At 43.0% G+C, this 24,971-nt stretch overlaps 1 protein-coding gene across 10 annotated transcripts in view; it reads right to left on the minus strand.

Moving 5' to 3' along the window:
- LOC125451881 (regulator of G-protein signaling 20-like) overlaps nt 1-24,971 on the minus strand; it is a 227,178-nt gene that overhangs the window by 72,666 nt on the left and 129,541 nt on the right. The window contains exon 1 of one of the 10 annotated variants that reach the window (XM_059646347.1): nt 11,298-11,399. The exons of the other annotated variants lie outside the window; for them this stretch is intronic. Within the exon in view, the coding sequence (XP_059502330.1) occupies nt 11,298-11,351 (54 nt within the window). The 5' untranslated portion in view covers nt 11,352-11,399. Of the gene's footprint in view, nt 1-11,297; nt 11,400-24,971 lie in introns of those variants that run through there. 10 annotated transcript variants of the gene reach the window in all.

Here is a 24,971-nt window from a genome sequence, read left to right on the forward strand (position 1 = left end):
ATTTCAGCCCTCTTAGCTTGCATTCTTAATACTTACTCACTTTGCAGTTAATTAGAATGTCCACAGTAGTTTTGCATTGTTGTGTCTTTTTGTGCATTGCTGCTCATGCAGATCTAAAAGGCTCACAGTAAAAAAAAGGCTAACTCTATCCTGCCCTGCCTTTTCGGTAGTCCAAAATCTGAGCAGCTTGCCATACTTGCGAGTATTGAGCAGTTAAGTGGACTGACATATCGGTGTACATTGTCATTCTACATCAATGTCACACCTACAGTATATGTCAGCAGCTTATATGGCAGGCACACCTCATGTGTTCCAAGCAAATAGCCATGTCGAGACATCTCAGAAGAGTTGTTCTTAGTCAAGTCAAGAGGGACTATGATCAGCTAAGGATGTTGCCGTAGTTGGACAAAGGCATCATTCAATCTTAAACCAGGGTTTTGCCACAGTAAGTTGCATGCTAGGTGCGATCAGGGTCCAGGGATCAGTGTACTTTCAATTCAGGGATTGGGCTATGATCAGTCCTGCAGGTCAAGTTCAACCAGTGCAAAGATTATTAGGATGTCAATTATGTGGTTGCATAAATGTCAGTCAGGGGCTGTGCCATCCTCAGTAAAGGGGCTGGCCTCCCAAGTCAGTTCCAGGGGGTGGGATATCGTTAGCACTGGGGGTGTGGACAGCAAAATAAAAAACAAGGGAAGTTATCATAATGAGTCAGTATTCTAGGACATAGTTGGTACAAATGAGTGTGAAGGAGAGCAAAATCAGATATAAAGGTGGGCGCTGATAATAGGATAGAAGAGTATGATGTCTTCAAAGTCACCAGCACCCTGGTCTTGATCAGTGCATTGCTGATATCGATGTTGAGCATTGCTATGCAGTAGGCCAGAGCCAGCAACTCAAAAGCCTTCCATCTTCAACCAAATCCATGCTTTAAAATAAAACTTAAAAACGGCTGCCAGCAAACCCAGTGTGTGGAATAAGCCTTTTGGTTTGTGGACAGGATCAACTTGAGATGAAGCCCTTCAAAGGTAACTGCATTAATCAGGCATTCATTCATGCAAAATGATATACAGCTTTCATTACACTAGCCTACATATGCATTGAACAACAATGTGCATAGAAATCATGGTCGCAGGAATTTCTGACCATGTCATGCAGGACCAAATTCCTGCAAATGCTGGAATCTGTACCGAAAACAACAAATGCTGGAGATCACACTAAATCAGACAGCATGCATTGAGGAAGAGCAAGCTAACATTTCAATTCAAAATGACTCTTCATCAGAGCTGAAGTCAAGTGTAGAGGGGACAGCATTTATGCTATATTTTAAAGGGCTGTATGTGGGGATGGTGGGGTGTACAGTGCTGGGGGACAAAAGGGTGTTGATGGTTCAGATTAAGTGATCGCAATGTGAGAATGGCAGATCAATGGTGTGTCTGACTGCCAGACTTGAAAGAACAGGCAGTCACACTGGAGTCGGGGATGGAGAGAGTGACAGGGCCTTCAAGCACCCATATTTCTGTTTCTGCCCTTCCCCATCACACACAACTTCTTGTCCTCACTTTTCATCCAACCTGCTTCCACATTCAAAGGATCATTTTCCACCATTTCAGACAACTCCAGCAGAATACCACCATCAAATACATCTTCCCCTCACTCCCATCTGCCTTTTCACTTCTGCCTTGTTCACCATCCAAGGGCCTACACAGTCTTTCCAGGTGAAGGAGCATTTCACCTGTACCTTCTCCAATCTTGTGTTTTGTATTCACTGCACCTAAAGTGGCCTACTCTATATTGAAGAAACCAATCACAGACTGGGTGACTGCTTTGCAGAACACTTCTGGTCTCTGCAAGCATGACCCTGATCTTCCAACGGTAGCCATTTTAACAACACATCCTCGTCGCATGTCCACTTGTCTGTCCTTGGTATGCTGCAGTGTTCCAGTGAATCACAGCACAGACTGGAGGAACAACATCTCATCTACAGTCTAGGCACTTTACAGCCTTCTGAACTAAATATTTGAGTTCAACACCTTCACATTATGAAACAACTCTCATTTCTTCCTTCTCTTTTTGCTTTACTTGTTACATTCTCCATTACCTTGTCCCCTCTTTCGTCCCCCCACCTGAGTGGACCTGGCTGTTCTTCCAAGTCTGGCGGTTAGACACACCATTGTTTTGCCATTCTCACATTATGATCACTTAATGTGAACTATCAACATCTTTTCTCCCCCAGCAGCCTACACCCCACCACATCCCCAACATCCTCCCTACAACTATTGCATAAATGCTGCTCCTGCCACACTTCACTTCAGCTGTGAAGAAGAGTCATTAGACTCGAAATGTTAGCTTGCTCTATCTCCACGGATGCTGTCTCACCCACTCTGATTTCCAGCATTTGTTGCTTTCAGTATGGCAGCTCTCTTTTCTCTTCTTCATATTCTGAAAGGGAAGAGCATTACATTCACAATAATAGAATGGTTCAATGTTGGGTGCAGTAAGCCAGACTGGACTTAATTAACACCCATTTCCAGAGATCTGAACTGGGCGAAGTTATCATTCATTGACTGTAAACTTGTTTCTGCTCCAGAGGCAAGAAGTCCCTGTTTAATCCCCAAAACAAATTGAATTTTCTTTGGTTATTATACCTGCAGTTTTCCTGTTGTGTAATTATGGCTAATGTTACCAATTGTTGGAATGTTTCATAACATCAGATGCACCTACATTCAAAAATAACAACATGTCATTAACAGACTCTTTCAGACAGGGTTCTAATTGATTGATGCTAATAGCTTTTGCAACCTAATTCTTGATACTAATGCTATCAGACATGTGATGTTTTAAAGTGCTAATATATTTACTAATGTGATCGTCAATTTACAATGATGTGTTACCCATGTAACATATCTATGGGCCCTCAGAAGGTTTGCTTTTTCCTTGCCTACCCACTAAATCCAAGTGCACATTAGACCATAAGAAATAGGAACAAGAGTAGGCCATTTGGCCAATCAAGCCTGCTCTGCCATTCAATAAGATCATGACTGATCGGATATTCTTAAATCCACTTCCCTATGATTTTTTCCCCATATTCCTTGATTCACTGATAAAAGAAATGATCTCAGCCTAAATATACAAGAGGAATGTGCCCCCACAGCTCTTTGTGGCAAGGAGTTCCAAAAACTCAAACCTTTTGAGAGAAGAAATTCCTCCTCATCGCTCTCTTAAATTGGCGCTACTTTATTATCAGACTACACCCTCTGTCCTAGATTCTCCAATGAAAGGAGACATTCTCTCAGTATTTACCTGTCAAGTCCCTTAAGAATCCCATGTTGCAATCAGATCACCTCTAATTCTTCTAAACTCCAGTGAGTAGACTCCCAACCTATTCAGCCTACGCTCATAAGAAAATCCTTCCCATACCAGGGATCATCCCGGTGAACTTTCTCTGAACTGCCTCTAGTAAAATGGTATCTTTTCTTAAATAAGGGAAACAAAGCTGCTGACGGTATTCCAGTTGTGGTCTCACCAGCACTTTATACGGTTGCGGTAAGACTTCCTTAGTCTTATATTCAAATCCCTTAAAATAAGACCAACATTCCATTAGCCTTCCTGATTACTTGCTGCACCTCTGTGCTGGCTTTCTATGCTTCATGTACAAGTACCCCCGAGTCCCTTTACATGTCAGCTTTCTGCAGTTTTCCCTATTTAAATAATACTGCTTTTTGTTATCAAAAAGAACTTTCAAAATGAACAATTTCACATTTTTCTACATTTTACCTCATTTGCCAACACTTTGCCCACTCACTTAAACTATCAGTATTTCTTTAAAAACTGTTTTATCCTTCTTATAACTTGCCTTTCTGCCTATTTTTGTGTCATCTGAAAAAGTTAGCTACAATACATTTGTTCTCTTTCCTCCAAGTCATTCAACATGTATTGTAAACTGCTGCAGTTCCAGCACTGATCCATGGAACCCCCTTGGTAACAGCTCACCAAACTGAAGAACCCCTCATCCCCACTCGCTGTTTCCTGCCCATTAGCAAATTCTCTATCCATGTCAATACCTCCAACAACATGGGCTTTTATGATTCAACCTTTTGTGGGGTACCTCGTCAAACACCTTCAGGAATTCTAAATACAACACATTTTCTGATTCCCCTCTATCCACTCTGGTTGAGAATTGTTCAAAAAACGGTATTAAATTAGTAGGGTTGAAATTACGTTTTCATGAAGCCATGCTGACTCTACTTGATTATATTATGATTTCTAAATGTGATCTATTACTTCATTAATTATTGATTCCAACATTTTTCTAACAATAGATGTTAGGCTAATCAACCTATATAGTTAGCTGCTTTTTGCCCTTCCCTTCCTTTTGAAAAAGGGTGTCACACCGGCAGTTTTCCAATCCTCCAGTACTTCTCCCAAATCAAAGGATTTTGGAAAATTGCAGCCAATGCATCCAATACCTCTGTAGCTTCTTCCTTTAGGATCCTCAGATGCAAACCATCAGGGTCATAGGACATATCTGCCTTCAACCCAGTTAGGTGACAAATACAACTTCTCTATTGATTGTGAATGTACTATTTCCTCCCCTGTGTTCTTTAGTATTAATGGAATGTTCAAAGTATCCTCCATCATAATGCAAAATATCTGTTAGTCTCCTTTGTCATTTCCTTGCTCCCCATAATCATCTCCCCAATTCATTTTCTAAGGGGCTTATGCTCACTTTGATTGCTCTCTTCCTTCTTACTTACTTAAAGATAACCATCTTGATAACAAGACGGCAGCAGAATAGAATGCTCCTACTGGAGCTCCTCTGCTTTTTTTCCCTCTCTTTTCTTCTTCCCTCCCATCATCTTCCCTCAGTGCCGGAGATGAATACTGGTAGGCGCCAGCAGCAGCAAGTTTTAGCGTGCTAGCCCGGGAAACGAGCTGGAACACTGCATCAGCTGTGTTTTCTGGAGCAGTGCAGGGAATGAGCTGGTACAGCACAAGGGCTCCGAAACCCGAAACATTGCATGGGGAATCCCAAGTCACGGAGCGGCGTGAAGGAGGCAAATCCCAGCACAGTGTGACTTACTTGTTACCATTAAGTACTGTGAGGAACTGAACAGAGGCTGGTGTGATGCAGGACAGTTGTTGGACTTGGGCCTGGCATCACTTACTGAGCTGCTGCTGCTTGATACTCGTACCAGACTGTAAATGTAAATCCTTACTGTTTAATCCGTTTTTGTAAAACAACTTTTGTTTTAAGTTTGTAAGATTTGTACCTAGGTATTTGTACTTAAAATGGCAACAATAAAATGCAGCCATTGTTGAAAGTTTTCACTGTGCTCCTGTACTGGAGTACAAGTGACAATCAAAGATATTCTATTCTATTATAAAGAAGCTCTTAGTGTCAGTTTTAATAATCCTCACTAGTTTGCCCTTAGTTTATTTTGTTTTTATTGTCTCTTTAGCCCATCTTTGCTGACTTTTAAGTTTATTTTCCGCACTATAACTGACCTTTGCCTCATTTTATGCTTTAATTTTCACCTTAATATTCTTAATTTCCTTGGTGAGCCATGGTTCATTTATCTTTCTTAGAATTTTTCCTCCTTATTGAGATATATTTTTGCTGATAGTCATGAATTATTGTCTTAAATATCTGCCGTTACTTGCTTAGTCATTCCTGCTAATCTATCTGCCCAGTTCACTTTAGCTATATTTAACCTCATTTTAATGTAATTCCCTTTATTTAAGAGTCTGGGAAAAGTGTCCTCACAGTCAGCATCATCATGAAAAAGCAGTTGGAAGGGTGTCCTTGCGGTCAGCCTTCATGCACACCTGGTCTCTGTACGCCATCACACACTGCCCTTGAAGTGGTCACTTATTTCCTTCTTTGCCTTTGCAAAGAAGATCTGGAGACAGATGCTGTGGTTTTTGTTGAAGTTTGACCCAAGCTGTGCCTTGATTAGGACTCTGTTCTATGAGTTATTCCCTGGTATGCACACTGAGACAACTGTCGACACTGCTTGGAGGACCAGCAATTTGGTCAAAAGATGCTCTTTCGTCAGCCTAAAACGTATTTGTCTTCCAATGTATAAAGTTGACCTTGGAGTGTTGCAGACCATTCCAAGGTTCAGGACTATGTGCTGAGGGACACACTTTAGCTTGGGCAGCTACTACCAAGGTACAGTGGGGAAAGACCTCCACCTTTCTGCCAAAGAATACTGTGGGTTCATTCAGTTATCAGACCCTCAGTGCCTCAAAATGAATATAAAACGTTACTTGCACAAGTAGAAAATGTCTTTTCCTTCTGCAACTATAATAAAACTCTGAAAAAATGTAAAAATTCCAATGTATTGTTCCTTCTTTTCCCTGTAGACTGTACAGATATGATTTTGAACCTTGTATGTACTTAAATATGATGTTATGAATATTGTTGAAATTTTTAAAAAATCTGGTGTTGGCATCCTTTTAGTTGGTGTCACAGAAAAGCGGTCTGAGAAGGGTGCCTTCAAGTTTGATGTCATAGTGAAGGAGCAGAGAATTCATCCAGACTCACTTGAGAGGGGGAACGGCAGTGCCAACAGCGAAAGTGACATCACAGAGAAGCTGTAGTCTGATTGGTAAGGGACCTACAGTAAGGATTAGTGCTAAAAAGTAGTAGATTCAGAAATGAGTATAATAATTTGGTGACTATCCAAGAATAATATCTTTTCACAACAAATAATTAACTAAATTAGAAATAGCAGTACAAGTGATGTGTTGTTCTTGCATGATGTGGGAGCTACAGTGACCACATCTACAGAAAGTGTCTGTAGCTTGAGAAACTGGCTCACAGTGGATGAATTGGAATTCAAGTTTCAGATACTGCTGCATATCCAGGAGGGGTAAAGTTACCTTGATGCTGATTTTCAGGCAGACATACTCTGTAGCTTAAACATTTCAAATTTGGCCATTGGTCCGGGACGGGAATAAGGCAGGTAGAGGGATCCTGAATATAGTACTGGAGGAGTCTCAGCTCCTTACCTTGTTCAATAGGTACGAAGGACTTGTTCCCTGTGTGGATGAGGAAAGAATCTGCAGGGAGGAAGGTTAAGCTGACCACTGCACCGAGGTCCAGGAAGACATTCAAGTGATGGGAGATGAAAGACAAATGATAATAGTCGGGGATTCTAAAATTAGGAGTTCAGATAGCATCCTTTGTGAGCAGGATCAAGAATCCCGCATGGCGTGTTGCCTACCTGGTGCCAAGGTGAAAGATGCTTTGAGTTGGCATGAAAGGACACTGGAAAGGGAAGTGGTGGATACATTTGTTGTGGTCTATGTTGGCAACAAAGGCAAGAGTAGGCAAGAGGGGAATGTCAAGAATTATGAATAAAGATTAAAAACAGGACTCAAAGGTTGTAATCTTTGGACTATTACCTGATAAAAGTTTAGAGAAGTAAACATGTGGCTAAAGGAGTGGCATGGGAAAGAGGTTCCATCTTGTAGTGCACGGGCATCAGTACTGGGACAAGGGGAAACTGTACCTTCGGGACAGGCTCCACCTTAACTGATCTGGGACCTGGATCCAAATGGAAAGGCAAAGTCTATAAACTAGTCAAGAGAGGGGGCAGGTACAGGAGGGGTGATTAAAATTTCTAGATCAGGCAATTAGATAAAGAATATGGAAAAGATTATGAATCTAACTTCAAGCTTACCAGATAATGGGACAACTAGGTCAAGGGGCATTCAGTACACAACTGAAGGCATTGTACACCCATGTATGAAGTCTCCAAAACAAGATAAATGAGTTCATAGCACAGATTGAAATTGGCAGGCACAATGTAGTGGGCATCAGAGAGATATGGCTGCAAGGCAGTCAAAGCTGGGAACTAAATATTTAAGAAAACACATCTTATTGAAAGGACAGACAGATGGGCAGATGGGGTGGGGTTGCCTTGCTTGTAAAAAATGAATTTAAATCAATAACAAGAAGCGACATTTGGCTGGAAGGAGTAGGATTTGTGTGGGTAGGTGAACCGCAAAAGTAAAAAAGACCCTGATGGGATTTCTTCCGGCTTGCTAGCTGTATTCAGGTTGTGGGCAGAAAATAAATCAGGAGATGCAAGAGGCCTGTAAGAAATGGCACCATTACAATAATCTTGGGTGACTTCAACAGACTGGGAAAATCAGGTTGATAGTGGGCCCCAAGAAAAGGAATTTTTGGAATGCCTACAAAATGGCTTTTTGGAGTTGGCTAGTGTTGGAAGGGAAGTCTAGCAGGGAAGATGGTGGAGCAGCAACAGCAGGTGTTACTGGGGGTGATTCAAAAGGCATATCAGAAATTCATTCCAGGAAAGATGAAACATATTAAGAGGAGGTTGCGGCAAACACGACTGACAACAGAAGTCAAGGACAAACGGAAAAACATTCAATGTGGTGATGATTGGTGGGAAGCCAGAGGACTGGGAATCCTTCAAAAGCAGCAGAGGATCAATTTTAAAAAAGAATAAAGGGGGTGGACATGAAATATGAGGGTAAGCTAGCTAGTAAAATAAAAGAAGATTGCAAGAGTTTTTTTTAGATATATAAAAGCTAAGAGAGAGAGAGACAAGAGCAGATATTGCAGTATTGGAAAAGGAGGCTGGAGATGTTGGAATGAGAAACAAAGAAATGGCAGAGGAACTGAATAGGTACTTTGCACCAATCCTCATGACAGAATACACCAGCAGCATATTTGAAACTCAAGGGAGTCAGGAGGGACAGGTGAGTGTAGCAGACTAAGGGGAAGTGGCTAGGGAGGCTGAGAGGTCTTAAGGTTGATAAATCACTAGGACTGGATGGACTACGCCTCAAAGTTTTGAAGAGGATAGCTGAGGAGTTTGTAAAGGCTTTTATAGTGATGTCTCAGAAATTAGGGGGATCCCAGAAGGCCTGAAAAATGATTGATGTAACACTCCTGTTTAAGAAGGGAGGAAAGTAGAAGACAGGAAACTGTAAATCAGTTAGCCTGACCTTTGTTGTTGGTAAGATTTTAGAGTTTCATTATTAAGAAAAAGACTGCAGAGTACTTGGAAGTGAATGGTAAAATAGGCTTGAGTTGGCATTACTTTGTCAAGAGGAGTAATTCAGGTGAATAAGAGCTGGTGGACATGATCTATTTGGATTAACAGAAGGCATTTGACAAGGTGTCACATGGGAGGCTACTAAATAAGAGACCGTGTCGTTTGTGACAAGGTATTAGCCGATTGGCTGTGGGGTCAAAAGGGTCTTTTTCAGGACAGTATCCAGTGACTTAGTAGAGTTCCACAGGAGTCAGTGTTTGGACTGCAGCCATTCATTTTATACATTGGCCTGGACCAAGAAACTGAGGGCATTATTGCTAAGTTTGTAGATGACACAAAGATAGATGGAGTGACAAGTACTGTTGAGAAAGCAGGGAGGCTGTAGAAAGTCTTGAGCAGCCTAGAAGAGTGGGTGAAGAAGTGGGCAGATGAAATATGTTGTGGGAAAATGTGCGGTTATGCACCTTGATAAGAAGAATAGAGGTACAGACTATTTTCTAAATGGAGGAAGGCTTCAGGATTCTGAAGCACAAAGTGACTCAGCAGTTTTAATTTATTATTCTTTTAAAGCTAGCATGCAGGTTCAGTTGACATTTAGGAAGGCAAATGCATTGTTAGCATTCAGTTTGAGGGGGCTGGAATACGAGGAATGTACTGCTTAGGCTGTATAAGGATCTGGGTCAGACCACATTTGGAACATTGTCAACAGTTGGGCCCTTGTGGCTAAGGAAGGACATGCTGGCTTTGGAAGAGGTCCAGAGAAAGTTCACAAGAATAATCCCAGGAACGAAGGGCTTATCATATGAAGCGCAGTTAAGGACTCTGGGCATGTATTTGATGAAGTTTAGAAGAACAAGAGGCAATCCTTTTACTCCTGGATTCTTTTATTGCTGTACTCATACTTAGACCCTCCTTTGCCTGACTACTGACTAAATTTGAGGTAGTTGTTCCGATGTCCAGAGCTGGGGTGCAGGGAACATGTCCAATTGTGGGGCCTGTTGGCCTTGAACGTTTGGATAGATGGCTTTGGGGATGTTTATGACTAGAAAGCCTAAATGTACTGAGACTGTCTTTCCCAGATGCAGGCATATCTTTCTTGGTTTGAATTTCAATAAGGGTGGGGTACACTGGCAGGATTCAGGGGAAGGGGCTGGGCACTTCTGAATCATCCTGAGACAAGAGTGGTATTCTTCACTGAATGGGCACCTGTTGACACTGTCCTGTCTCATTGAGAAGAATGGAACTTGGATGAGATCCCTCGAACCATGAGCATCATGCCGGTGATGTTGAGTGCCAATAGCTAGACTGATTGGAGAGCGTATTGGCAAGCAAGTCTGGCAGCTGGAATTTGAAAATATATGTTTTGCTGGATCTGTCTTCCATGACAGTCATGGATAAACTCCAACCTGTTCATGGTGACAGCCAGATGTATGCCAGAAACAGCACCGGAACATTAGTGGACTGCTGTAACATCCAATTCAGTTTGCCAAATATCTCTGACAAAACTGCTTACATCTCCTGTGTTTTGTCTGCATTTGCACAGTCATTAATGGCTTACAAAATGTGCTGAGCCTGTCTTAGCTGAACAGGTGTCTGGTCTCTGGAAACCTTAAGTGAGGTCATTTCTTCCTTTGCAAGATTAGATTAGATTCCCTACAGTGTGGAAGCAGGCCCTTTGGCCCAACAAGTCCACACTGCCCCTTGGTGCAGCCCACCCAGACCCATCCCCCAATAATTCACACACCCCTGAACACTATGGGCAATTTAGCATGACCAATCCAGCTAGCCTGCACATCTATGGACTGTGGGAGGAAACCGGAGCAAACCCACGCAGACACAGGGAGAATGTGCAAACTCCGCACAGACAATGACCCGAGGCTGGGATCGAACCCGGGTCCCTGGTGCTGTGAGGCTGCAATGCTAACCACTGAGCCACCATGCTGCCAACTTTGGAGACATGCCAAATGTGATTTCTAGAAAGTGCTCCCATGTCTTCTCTATATAAAGTACACACCGAGGTGAAAATATTTGAGCTAGTGAGGGGTGCAGGAGGCTGCCATGCTGAATTTCTCCCTCAGAGATATAGAAGGAGCTGATGTCTAGAAAGGCTGGTCTCTTGCAGACACAGGTTGTTTGTATGCCTCTTGTACCTGCATAAAATGAGCGAGGGAATGATTCGCATAATGACAGGTGAAGCTTGAACTGGATAAGAACATGTTCATAGTGGAGATAATCGGAAAGCAACACAATGAGGCTTACTTGGTTGCAAGGATGTGGAATGTCTGCACGGAAGCAGTCATGTTCTTCTGCCATGAGCTGAAGTGTCTCCTCTTCATAGGGTGTGAGGAGACAAATGATAACCACCCTGACCTCTCTCATGGTTCTTTCAGCCCTATTGTAGGCTGTTTTCTCCTGTAGTGGGAAAGGGAGAATTGAGTGAGATAGAGGTGGCTTGTGGAGATGTTAATGTTGGTGCGTGTACAGAAATGATGGTGAGGTATCACAAGGAACTGAATAGAAAGTATGAAAGTCAGAAAGGTCTTAGCATTTTATGGTGATAGATTGGGTAAGAATCACTAAGGGACAATTGTGCACTAAATAATGAGTTATAGGACATTGAATTTTGGTGAGTGGTGGATGCAGTGGTGGAGTTGGAGTGAATATGAGGTTATAGAGGGAAAATGGTCTATTTACCCTGGCTGAGTGCAGAAGGTCATTCACCTTCTTGTGACATTGCCTCGAAACCACAGTTAATGCACTGCATAGTTACTTCAGACCAGCTAAGCAGTGCCTGGTTACCATGGTCCCTTAGTTCTGGGGATAACAGACTGCTATTTTGTAAGGCAACCCATCTACCAGGTCCTGAAAGTTCCTGTGCATGGAATGGAGTGCTGACTTCTCTCTCTCAGCCATGTTCTTTGGAGCTCTGCAGCAGTGCACCATTGAAGGCAATTCCAGGCACAACTACTATTTAATTATAGTGCTCAAGGTGTGAATGCTGAAAGGTCTCAGCATCTGTGATCACAAGATTGTGTGACAGCAACATTGTGGAGATGGGATGCATACTTAATAAAGCGAGTGGCAGGGAATTGTGTGACAAAAATTGCCAAGTCTCACAAAGGGAAACCACGCAAGAAACTCCCTGAAATCGATACTTGGCCAAAATACGGGAGGGTTTAGCCTTTAAATGAATATTATGACTAGGTGAGGGGAGATTGCCTCCTCTATTTTTTTAAACACCTTTTGGGTCAGATGCAGCAAATGTTTTCATTCCTTTTTTAGCATGCAACTATCACGCATCAATCAACCTTAGTTAGCCAGCTGCAAAATAAAGGACATGGTTCTTGTGTTGCAGTGGCTAATGACCCCACCATTGATTTTATGTTCTGCTTTCTATCAAAGGGCATGTTGTCCCAATTTCCTTTGATTGTGGATTCTGACTTCTTTAGGACTGTAACAACACTGTAGAAGAATCATACAGAACTCAGGAGGACCTTTAGCCAAACAAATCTATACCCCAAAAATACACCACTACTTATACTAGTAATACTTGCCCACACTAGTCTCTCAGAGTGCATTCCAGCCCCATCATCCTCTGATTGAAAAAGGTTGTTACCAAAATCCACTCTAAACCTCCTGCCTTTTACTTTAAAATTATGCCTCACTTATTACTGACCCTTCAAATAAGGGGAACAGTGGCTTTCTATTCACCCTGTTCATACCCCTTATAATCATACACACCTCTCAGGTTCCCCCCTCAATTTTCTCTGCTACAAAGAAAACAACCTGAGCTTATCCAACCTCTCTTCATAGCTGAAGTGCCCTAGCTCAGGCAACAGGTGGGGAGGTGATGGTGTCATTAAACTATTAATCCATTGTTCGAGGGAACCTGGATTTGAATCCTACCATGGCAGAGAGTGGAATTTGAATTTAATAAACATCTGGAATTAGGAGTCTACTGATGACCATTGTCGATTGTCAAGAAAATTGATAGAAATTGGCTCTGGTTGTCGTGGTGTAATGGTGAGCACATGGGTTTCTGACCACTGGGATCTGAGTTCAGGGGCAGCATGGTGGCTCAGTGGTGAGCGCTGCAGCCTCACAGCACCAGGGACCCGGGTTCAATTCCAGCCTTGGGCGACTGTCTGTGTGGAGTTTGCACGTTCTCCCCGTGTCTGCGTGGGTTTCCTCCGGGTGCTCCGGTTTCCTCCCACAGTCCAAAGATGTGCACGCTAGTGGATTCACCATGCTAAATTGTCCATAGTGTTCAGGGGAGTGTGGGTTATAGGGGGATGCGTCTGGGTGGGATTCTTCAAGGGGCAGTGTGGACTTGTTGGGCCAAAGGACTTGTTTCACCATAGGTAATCTAATCTAAAAATCCCATCTGGTTCTCTAATGTTCTTTAGTGAAGGAAACTGCTATCCTCACCTGGTCTTGCTTGCATTTGACCCCAGACCCACAGTTGTGGTTGACATTTAGCTGCCCTCTGGATGATAGGGAACAGTAATAAACGCTGGCCTGGACAGTGATGTCCACATTCCATGAATGAATATAAAAAGCATCTTGATGTGCCTTCTCTGTAGCCCAATCCAGTGTGATCATATCCTTCCTGTAGAGCAGTGACCAGAACTGCACACTGTACTCCAGCTGTGTAACTCTAACTGTGCTTAAACAAAGTTCTCCACAACTCGAACATAACATTCCTGATCTTATAAACTATGTTTTACTAATAAAAGCAAATGCCCTATAAGCTTCCTTAACCACCCTATTAATGCCTTCGAGGATCTATGGCAAGTAACCCAAGATCTCTCTGTATCTCTGAGCTTGCTAGTGTAGTACCATTCTCTTGTCTTGTTCCTTCTTTCAAAGTGCATCGCCTCACATTTATCAGGGTTAAATTCCACCTGCTACTGATTTGCCCATCCGACCAATCCATTTATTATTCTCCAGAAGCCTAAGACCTTCCTACTCACTTTCAATCACCTGGCCATTCTTTGTATCACCCACGAATTTATTTATCATGAATCCCACAATCTCATGTAATCATTTATAAATATCGCAAACAATACAGGACCCAGCACTGATTCATATGGTACACCACTGCGCAATGGGCTCTAGTCACACAAATAGCCTCCTACTGCCACCCTGTAAAATGAAACCAAAAGGAGGGTTTAATTCAAACTAACTTAGACGCCAGGGACACTACATGAAATGGACAAATATACATGCAAGATAGGACCAGAATGGGTAAACAGATTATTTAACAACGTAACAACGTAAATATAAAATAACCCAAAGTACAGTAGTTTAACAATGTCCTTGCTTCCATGATAGAATCAAAAAGTCCACAGCTAGGAATTTGCAGTCTAGAATTCCTTTCAGGTTATGCTTATTTGGCAAAATAGCAGATGATGAGCGAGAGACAGCTTCCTCTCTAAAAATCTCTTCCATAGTCTTCTGAGGTACATTTACTGAAATGTAACCTTTGTCAGAAAAGTAAAGAAATAGTTTTAATTGCAGAGAGCCTAAATACAGGTGGTTGACTGCTTTTTACAAGCTCTTTTTGTTTGCTTTTGTGGATGCCTTTTTTACAGCCTGATGTTAGAACTGTTAATATTGTCAGTAAATGTTGAATGGAACAGCACTGACTCTTAACTCAAATTTTATGGTTAAACAGGCATTTGGATTCAGTACCGTGGGTAGATTTCTTTTTTCTTGGTGATGATCTATTGTGTAGCAGGTTACAACATTACAATAGGCAACATTTCAGATTCATTTGGAGGTTCAGGAATATAGATTGGCTGACAGTGACATCTGAGAATTTCCTGGAATGTGAATGCTATGTCTAGTCACATGATTATTGCAACAATTTTTGTTTGGCTATTTATTATATTTTTAAATGCGTCACTAAATATATACATGCATGTATTAAAAATTGATTTTAACTCTGTTCGTGACAATACACATGGGTAATAATCTGCAATAAATGTGTGACTTGTGTCATTATAGACAGGAAGATACCAGACACATATTCCCATCCCCTCCCTTGTCCGCCCTCCGCAGGGACCATTCCTTCCGCGACACCCTGGTCCACACTTCCTTCACCCCCAACACCTCCCGACAGCCCTATGGCACCTTCCCTTGTAACCAAAGGTGCAACACCTGCCTTTTTACCTCCTCCCTCCCTACTATCCAAGGACCCAAACATATTTATGGTTCAGATGAGGCGATGGACAGTTACAGTTTAGTTAGGAAGGATTGAAAGAGAGATTTAAGAAGGGCAAGGAGGGGACATGAGCAGACATTGGCAGGTAGAATAAAGGAGAACCCTAAAGCTTTTTATAGGTATGTGAGGAATAAGAGGATGACCAGGGTAGTAATAGGGCCAGTCAAAGACAGAAGTGGGAATTTTTGTGTGGACCCTGTGGAGATTGGAGAAGTGCTAAATCATTATTTCTCATCTGTTTTCACTGAGGAACAGGAGAGTATTATAGAGGAGATGACTGAGTTACGGGCTACTGGAATTGAAAGGATTAAGGTTAGTAAGGAGGAGGTGTTATCAATTCTAGGTGTGAAGGTAGATAAATCCCTTGGGCCAGATGGAATTTTTCCGAGGATTGTCTGGGAAGCTAGGGAGGAGTTGGCGGAGCCTTTGGCCTTGATCTCTGAGTCCTCATTGTCTACAGGTTTAGTACCAGAGGACTGGAGGATTGTAAATGTTGTGCCCTTGTTCAAGAAGGGCAGTAGGGATGACCCAGGTAATTATAGACCTGTGAGCCTTACATCTGTTGTAGGAAAAATTTTGGAAAAAATTATAAGAGATAGGATTTATAAGCACCTAGCAAGCATAAATTTGGTTGGAGATAGTCAGCATGGATTCATCAAGGGCAGGTCGTGTCTCACAAACCTCATTGAGTTTTTTGAGAAGGTGACCAAGCATCTAGATAAGGGTAGGGCAGTTGGCTTGGTGTACATGGACTTCAGTAAAGCCTTTGATAAGGTTCCACACGGTAGGCTATTGGAGAAAATACAGAGGCACGGGATTGAGGGAGATTTAGCAGTTTGGATTAGAAACTGGCTTTCTGTAAGAAGGCAGGAGTGGTGGTTGATGGAAAATATTCAGCCTGGAGTCCAGTTACTAGTAGTGTGCCTCAAGGATCTGGTTTGGGACCTTTGCTGTTTGTCATTTTTATAAGTGACTTGGATGCAGGTATTGGTGGATGGGTTAATAAGTTTGCAGATGACACTAAAGTTGGTGGAGTGGTGGAGAGTGTGGAAGAATGTTGCAGGGAGACTTGGATAGACTGCAGAATACTGGGTCAATGGAAAGATTCTTGGTAGTGTAGATGTGCAGAGGGATCTTGGTGTCCATGTACATAGATCCCTGAAAGTTGCCACCCAAGTTGATAGTGCTGTTAAGAAGGCTTACGGTGTTTTAGGTTTTATTAGTAGAGGGATTGAGTTCCGTAACCGTGATGTTATGCTGCAACTGTACAAAACGCTTAGTGCGGCCTCATTTGGAATATTGCATGCAGTTCTGGTCGCCCTATTACAGGAAGGAAGTGGAAGCGTTGGAAAGGTGCAGAGGAGATTTACCAGGATGTTGCCTGGTTTGGAGAGCAGGCCCTATGAAGAAAGGCTGAGGAACTTGGGTCTCTGAGGGAGAGAAGGAGGCTAAGAGGGGATTTAATAGAGACATACAAGATGATCAGAGGATTAGATAGGGTGGACAGTGAGAGTCTCTTTCCAAGGATGATGACTTCAGCTTGTACAAGGGGGCATAGCTACAAAGTGAGGGGTGATAGATTTAAGACAGATGTCAGAGGCAGGTTCTTTACTCAGAGTGGTAAGGGTGTGGAACACCCTGCCTGCCAATGTAGTTAACTCAGCCACATTAGGGGCATTTAAACAGTCCTTGGATAAGCATACGGATAATGATGGGACAGTGTAGGGGGAGGGACTTAGATTAATTCACAGGTCAGCGCAACATCGAGGGCCGAAGGGCCTGTTCTGCGCTGTATTGTTCTATGTTCTATACCTTCCAGGTGAAGCAACACTTCACCTGCACTTCCAAGAATCTAGTCCACTGCATTCGCTGCTCACATTGGGGTCTCCTCTACATTGGGGAAACGAAACGTAGACTTGGCGACCACTTCGCAGAACATCTGCGTTCTGCTTGCAAAAAAGACCCTGAACTACCTGTTGCCTGCCACTTCAATGCACCACCCTGCTCTCTGGCCAACATCTGTCTCGGGTTTGCTACAGTGTTCCGGCGAAGCCCAACGCAAGCTGGAGGAACAACACCTCATTTTCTGCTTGGGAACCCTATAGTGTTCTGGACTCAATACTGAGTTCAATAATTTTTGGGCCTAAACTCCCCCATGTCCCAGCCCCCTGCCCCACACACCAGGCCTTGTTACCACACAGCCTGCCACTACACACCCCCCATTGTTATTCACTAACAGTCCCCATTAACCACTATTCACCCTCCCAGGCTGATCGTTAGCAACTCTTTTGTCTGTCCAACTGTCTTTCTCTCTCTTTGGGCTCTCTTATCGTTTACTCCCTGCCCTACCCTACCCACCTCCCTATTTTCTGCATATAAACTGATGTTTTCCCAGTCACCAGTTCTGAGGAAGGGTCACCAGACCTGAAACATTAATTCTGTTTACTCCTCCACAGATGCTGCCAGATCTTCTGAGCTTTTCCAGCAACTTTGTTTTTGTTCCTGATTTACAGCTTCCGCAGTCCTTTTGTTTTTTTTTTGAGGAAGATACCGGCAATTGTAGCTTAAAGGTTTTGGAATTCTTCAGTTGCCAGAGTGAAATTGTTGGCCTGTCCCCTCAGGAACAGTCAAACTTGTAGAAATCCCTTGATTTCTCAGTAAGCTACGTTTTCTCCATGTAGCTTTTTCACCAGTCTTATTTTTCAGAATTGAGAGAGAGGAGAGAGAGATCAGAGCTTACAGTATCTTCAGTTATCAGTCTGTGTTTGCTGTTCAAAACAAGCGAATATGGTATGTTTCTATTTGTATATTCTTAGTTTAACTCCACTGTCTTTTTCAAACTTCATACTCCAAACGTAATATTTTATCTTGAATATCCCTTAAAATGGCCACCCAAGTGGACAGGGTTGTTAAGAAAGCATATGGTGTTTTGGCTTTCATTAACAGGGGGATTGAGTTTAAGAGTCGTGAGATCTTGTTGCAGCTCTATAAAACTTTGGTTAGACCGCACTTGGAATACTGCGTCCAGTTCTGGGCGCCCTATTATAGGAAAGATGTGGATGCTTTGGAGAGGGTTCAGAGGAGGTTTACCAGGATGCTGCCTGGACTGGAGGGCTTATCTTATGAAGAGAGGTTGACTGAGCTCGGTCTCTTTTCATTGGAGAAAAGGAGGAGGAGAGGGGACCTAATTGAGGTATACAAGATAATGAGAGGCATAGATAGAGTTGATAGCCAGAGACTATTTCCCAGGGCAGAAATGGCTAGCACGAGGGGTCATAGTTTTAAGCTGGTTGGTGGAAAGTATAGAGGGGATGTCAGAGGCAGGTTCTTTACGCAGAGAGTTGTGAGAGTATGGAATGCGTTGCCAGCAGCAGTTGTGGAAGCAAGGTCATTGGGGTCATTTAAGAGACTGCTGGACATGTATATGGTCACAGAAATTTGAGGGTGCATACATGAGGATCAATGGTCGGCACAACATTGTGGGCTGAAGGGCCTGTTCTGTGCTGTACTGTTCTATGTTCTATGTTCTCTATGTGAGGTTATCCTTTAACTGCCAGTAAACAAAAGATGCAAATTTCTCGACACCTCACTTAGTTTCAGTGCTATGTGATTAAAATGGTAATTCCAGTTTTGCAACTTCCATTTGTTTATTTCAGTTCTGAAGATGATTCATGTCAGACTTGAAATGTTAATCTCTCTCCCTAGATGCTGCCAGACCTTACAAATTTCTCCAGAGCACCCGGAGGAAAACACACACAAAAGGGAGAATGTGCAAAGTCCACACAGAGGATTGTCCATGGGCAGAACTGAGCCCAGGCTATTCCACAGAGTTCACAAAATCACTACGGTGTGGAAACAGGCCATTCAGCTCAACAAGTCCACACTGATCCTTCAAAGAGCATCCCACCCAAAACCAGCCTCCTATCCTTTCCCTGTAACCCTGCATTTCTCATGGCTAACACATCTAACCCACACATCCACAAGACCATAAGACATAGGAGTGGAAGTAAGGCCATTTGGCCCATCGCATTCACTCTACCATTTAATCATGGCTGATGGGCATTTCAACTCCACTTCCCTGAATTCTCCCCGTAGCCCTTGATTCCTTGTGAGTTCAAGAATTTATCAATCTCTGCCTTGAAGACATTTAATGTCCCGGCCTCCACTGCACTTCATGACAGTGAATTCCACAGGCCCACCACTCTCTGGCTGAAGAAAGATCTCCTCATTTCCGTTTTAAATTTACCCCCTCTAATTCTAAGGCTGTGCCCACGGGTCCTAGTGTCTCTGCCTAATGGAAACAACTTCACAGTGTCCACCCTTTCTAAGCCATACATTATCTTGTAAGTTTCTATTAGATCTCCCCTCAACCTTGTAAACTCTAATGAATACAATACCAGGATTCTTAGCCGTTCATCACACATTAAACCTACCATTCCAGGGATCATCCATGTGAATCTCCACTGGACATGCTCCAGTGTCAGTACGTCCTTCCTGAGGTGTGGGGCCCAAAATTGGACAGTGTTCTAAATGGGGCCTAACTAGAGCTTTATAAAGTCTCAGAAGCACATCACTGCTTTCATATTCCAACCTTCTTGAGATAGACAACAACATTACATTCACTTTCTTAATCACGGATTCTACCTGCAAGTTAACCTTTAGAGAATCCTGGACAAACACTCCCAGATCCCTTTGTACTTCTGCTTATGAAATTTCTCACCGTTTAGAAAATAGTCCATGCCTGTATTCTTTTTTCCAAAGTATAAAACCTCGCATTTGCTCACGTTGAATTTCATCAGCCATTTCCTGGACCACTCTCCTGAACTCTCTAAATCTTTCTGCAGCCTCCCCACCTCCTCAGTACTACCTGCCCGTCCACCTATTTTTCTATCAGCAGCAAACTTCGCCAGAATGCCCCCAGTCCCTTCAGCCAGATCATTTATATATAAAGTAAACAGCTGCGGCCCCAACACTGAACCCTGCGGGACACCACTTGTCACCGGTTGCCAATCCGAAAAAGAGCCTTTTATCCCAACTCTCTGCCTTCTGTCAGACAGCCAATCCTCACCAGTAGCTCACCTTGAACACCATGGGCCCTCACCTTACTCAGCAGCCTCCCGTGAGGCACCTTATCAAAGGCCTTTTGAAAGTCTAGATAGATAACATCCACTGGGTTTCCCTGGTCTAACCTACTCATTACCTCTTCAAAAGAATTCTAACAGGTTTGTCAGGCACAACCTCCTCTTACTAAATCCATGCTGATTTGTTCTAACACAACCGTTCACTTCCAAGATTTTAGAAATCTCATCCTTAACAATGGATTCTAGAATTTTACCAACAATGGAGGTTAGGCTAATCGGCCTATAATTTTCCATCTTTTGTCTTGATCCTTTCTTAAACAAGGGGGTTACAACAGCAATTTTCCAATCATCTGGGGCTTTCCCAGACTCCAGTCACTTTTGAAAGATCACAACCAACGCCTCTGCTATTTCCTCAGCCACCTCCCTCAGAACTCTAGGATATAGCCCATCGGGGCCAGGAGATTTATCAATTTTTAGACCCTTTAGCTTTTCTAGCACTTTCTCTTTTGTAATGCCTACCATACTCAACTCTCCCCCCGACTCTCCTTAATTGCTGGGATACTACTCATGTCTTCCACTGTGTAGACTGACAAAGTATTTAAGTTCTTCAGCTATTTCCTTATCACCCATCACTAGCCTTCCAGTATCAATTTGGAGCGGCCCAATGACTACTTTTCCCTCTTGTTTGCTTCTTATGTATTGAAAGAATCTTTTACTATCATTTCTAATATTACTAGCTAGCCTACCTTCACATTTGATCCTCTTCTTCCTTATTTCTTTGTTATCCTCTGTTTGCTTTTGTAGCCTACCCAATCTTCTGATTTCCCAGTGCTCTTGGCCACTTTATAGGCTGTCTCTTTGTCTTTGATACATTTCCTGACTTCCTTTGTCAGCCATGGCTGTCTAATCCCACCCCGGATAATCATCTTCTCTTTGGGATGAACCTCTGTACTGTGTCCTCAATTATACCCAGAAACTCCTGCCATTGTTGCTCTACTGTCTTCCCCGCCAGGCTCTGCTTCCAGTTGATTTTCGTCAATTCCTCTCTCATGCCCCTGTAATTACCTTTATTTAACTGTAACACCATTACATCCGATTTTTTCTTCTCTTTCAAACTGCACACTGAACTCTACCATATTATGACTGCTGCCTCCTAAGTGTTCCCTTACTTTAAGATCTTTTATAAAGGCTGGCTCATTACATAGCACTAAGTCCAGGATAGCCTACTCCCTTGTGGGCTCCATCACAAGCTGTTCCAAAAAGCCATCCTGTGAACATTCCATGAATTCCCTTTCTTTGGATCCACTGGCAACATTATTCACCCAGTCTACCTGCATATTGAAGTCCCCCATGATCACCGTGACCTTGCCTTTCTGACATAACCGATCTATTTCCTGGTGCATCTTGGACCCCTGGTCCTGATCACTGTTAGGAGGTCTGTACATAACTCCCATTATGGTTTTTTTGCCTTTGTGGTTCTTCAACTCCACCCATACAGACTCCTCATCATCTGACCCTATGTCATTCAGTGCCGTAGATTTAATTTCATTCTTAACTAACAAGGCTTAACTAACAAGGCAACCCCGCCCCCTCTGCCCATCTCCCTGTCTTTTCGATAAGTTGTGAATCCTTGGATGTTTAACTGCTAGTGCTGAACTCCCTGCAACCATGTCTCTGTGATGCCTACCACATCATAATCATTCAAGCTGATTTGTGCTGTTAATTCATTTACTTTGTTACAAATACTACGAGCATTTAGGTAAAGTGCCTTAATGCTAACTTTCTTATCATTATTAGAGATATTGAAAATCCTAAAATGTCTTCAGCTATCCTTCCTTTTTGCTGTATTCCTAGTCTGCCTCGAGCTTAAACCCACCTAGACACATGCTATCCTGCTGCTTATCTTTCCAGTTAACTCCATATTCCCTGTCACTTAAGCTTTCCCTTCCCCCTAACTCAGAAGTTTAAAGTCCTATTGACCACCCTATTTATCCTTTTCGCTAGGACACTGGTTCCAGATCGGTTCAGGTGGAGACCGTCCCAATGGTACAGATTCCTCCGGTTCCCAAACTGATGCCAATGCCCCATGAAATGGAATCCCTCTTTCCCACACCAATCCCTTAGCCACGTGTTTACTTCCCTAACTTTCTTATCCCTATGCCAATTGGCACGTGGCTCAGGCATCCGAGAACACTATGAGCAATTTAGCATGGCCAATCCACCTAACTTGCACATCTTTGAACTGAGATGAAACCAGAGCATCTGGTGGAAACCCACACAGACACGAGGAGAACATGCAAGCTTCACCTAGGTAATCGCCCAAGGGTGGAATTGAATGCCAGGTCCCTCGTGCTGTAAGGCAGCAGTGCTAACCACTGTGCCAACCTACTGAGAACAAACTCATGTAAACAAATGATGAGAGTGGCAGTGTATTGGTGGTGAAGTGGATTTAATCAAAATGAAGTGCAGTGTTCATTCTCTTAACCATTGAGCTCAATGTTGAGTCCTGAATGCTGAAAATTACCTAAGCAAAAAATTGAAGTGCTGTTCCTCTAACATGCTAGAGAACTGCAGCAGGCCTAGTATGGAAACATTACCGTGAGATCAAGGTGAATCATTGAAATGACAAACAATTATTGTGGAGAAAGCAAATGTGTTTCACAAGGTAATCCCACATTTTTTTATTTTTCAGTTCACAGGAGGCGACACTGAACAGCAAATGCAGAGTAGAATGAAAGAAGTGCACTGTTTCATTTGGAAGGTTTGTTTGGGAGTTGGGATAGTGATGAGGTAGTAAGTAGAAGGACAAGTGTTTCAATGCTGAAAAGGAAGGGGAGGGGAGATGTGTTTGACGATGCATCACCATCATCATTTGTTGAGGTGCTAGAAATGGTGGAGGAAGGTGTTTATGGAGGCTAGTGGGGTGAGAAGAAAGGACCACCCAAAGGTCGTTATTCACTCCTAACACTTCTTCTGCACCCCACCTCCGCCCAATACTAACACACAATGTTGCTTTTATGCTAATGTATGTGTCCTACGTCTGTTGCAGTGCTCCAGAAAAATCCCATACAAACTGGAGGCACAGCAGCTTATTGTCTTCTAAGGCATTTTCTAGCCTTCAGGGCTCACTTGAGCTCAAAAACCTCACAGCATGAACAAGAAGAAGCAGAGCAATTCTCTGAAGGAGGGTCACTAGACCTTAAACATTAACCCCTACCTACTGACCACAGATGTTGCCAGACCTGCTGAGTTTCTCCAGCAATTTCTGTTTTAGTTTAACATTGCTCTTCATTTTGTTTGTGCCCCCTTCATGACACCACACTGCCACCAACACCACCATTGTCTTATATGCTTGGGCGTGCTCTCAACACAGCTAAATTATTTTCTTCTGTTCAAACCTACCATAAAAACATTTTGCATTACGATTTTTTCTGAGTCTCACCATTTGTTCCAGTTGTTCCTCCTCCCCCTTTGTCAACACAATAAAAAGTATCATTTTCCAGTCCACTTCAAAGTAGAGTCACTGTTTCTTTCTACACAGGTGCTGCCAGACCTGTGAGTTTTACCAGCATAACGAAGTGTGGAGCTGGATGAACACAGCAGGCCAAACAGTGGAGGCTTGGGGACTGCTTTGCAGAACGCATATGCTCGGGTCGCAATAAACAACTGTGCCTCCCAGTTGCACACCACTTCAACCCCCCCTCCCATTCTTTGGATGACATGTCCATCCTGGTCCTCCGGCAGTGCCACAACGATGCCAAAAGTTGCAGGAACAGCAACTCATATTCCGCGTGGGAACCCTGCAGCCCAATGGTATAAATATGGATTTCACAAGCTTCAAAATCTCCCCTCCCCCCACTGCATCCCAAAACAAGCCCAGCTCGTCCCCGCCTCCCTAATCTGTTCTTCTTCTCACCTATCGCCCCCACCTCAAGTTGCACCTCCATTTCCTACCTCTAACCTCATCCCGCCCCCTTGACCTGTCTGTTCTCCCCAGACTGACCTATCCCCTCCTTGCCTCCCCACCTCCACAGGCTCCATCCCTGCCCCTTTAACTCGTCTGTCTCCTCTCCAGCTATCTTCTCCTCTATCCATCTTCAATCTGCCTCCCCCTCTCTCTCTATTTATTTCAGAACCCTCTCCCCACCCCCCTTTTCTGATGAAGCGTCTAGGCCCGAAACGTCAGCTTTTGTGCTCCTAAGATGCTGCCTAGCCTGCTGTGTTCATCCAGCTCCACACTTTGTTATCTCGGATTCTCCAGCATCTGCAGTTCCCATTCTCTCTGATAGAAGTTTTACGAGCACTTTGTTTTAATGCAATAAATATATTCAAATTTATGTAGTTGAACATAATCTAGTTAAACTCAATAAATGTACAAACAAGATGTTAAATGGGTGCGAAATCAATACTTCACGGAATAACCATTTACATCACTAAGTCTGTGGGTCATATTTAATGAACAGGAAAATTTATTTTCCTTTTTACAATTCATAACTTAGCTGAAAGCAAGCATTCAGGAGTCAGACCAGTTAACATCTAGAAAATGTAAAGTGTGAGAATTATAATGTGGGTAACACCAATTGCAAATACACTTAAAATGAGGGCCAAAATATTTTGCTTTAAGTT

The sequence above is a fragment of the Stegostoma tigrinum genome, chromosome 5 (genome assembly GCF_030684315.1).
Source record: "Stegostoma tigrinum isolate sSteTig4 chromosome 5, sSteTig4.hap1, whole genome shotgun sequence".
NCBI lineage: Eukaryota > Metazoa > Chordata > Chondrichthyes > Orectolobiformes > Stegostomatidae > Stegostoma > Stegostoma tigrinum.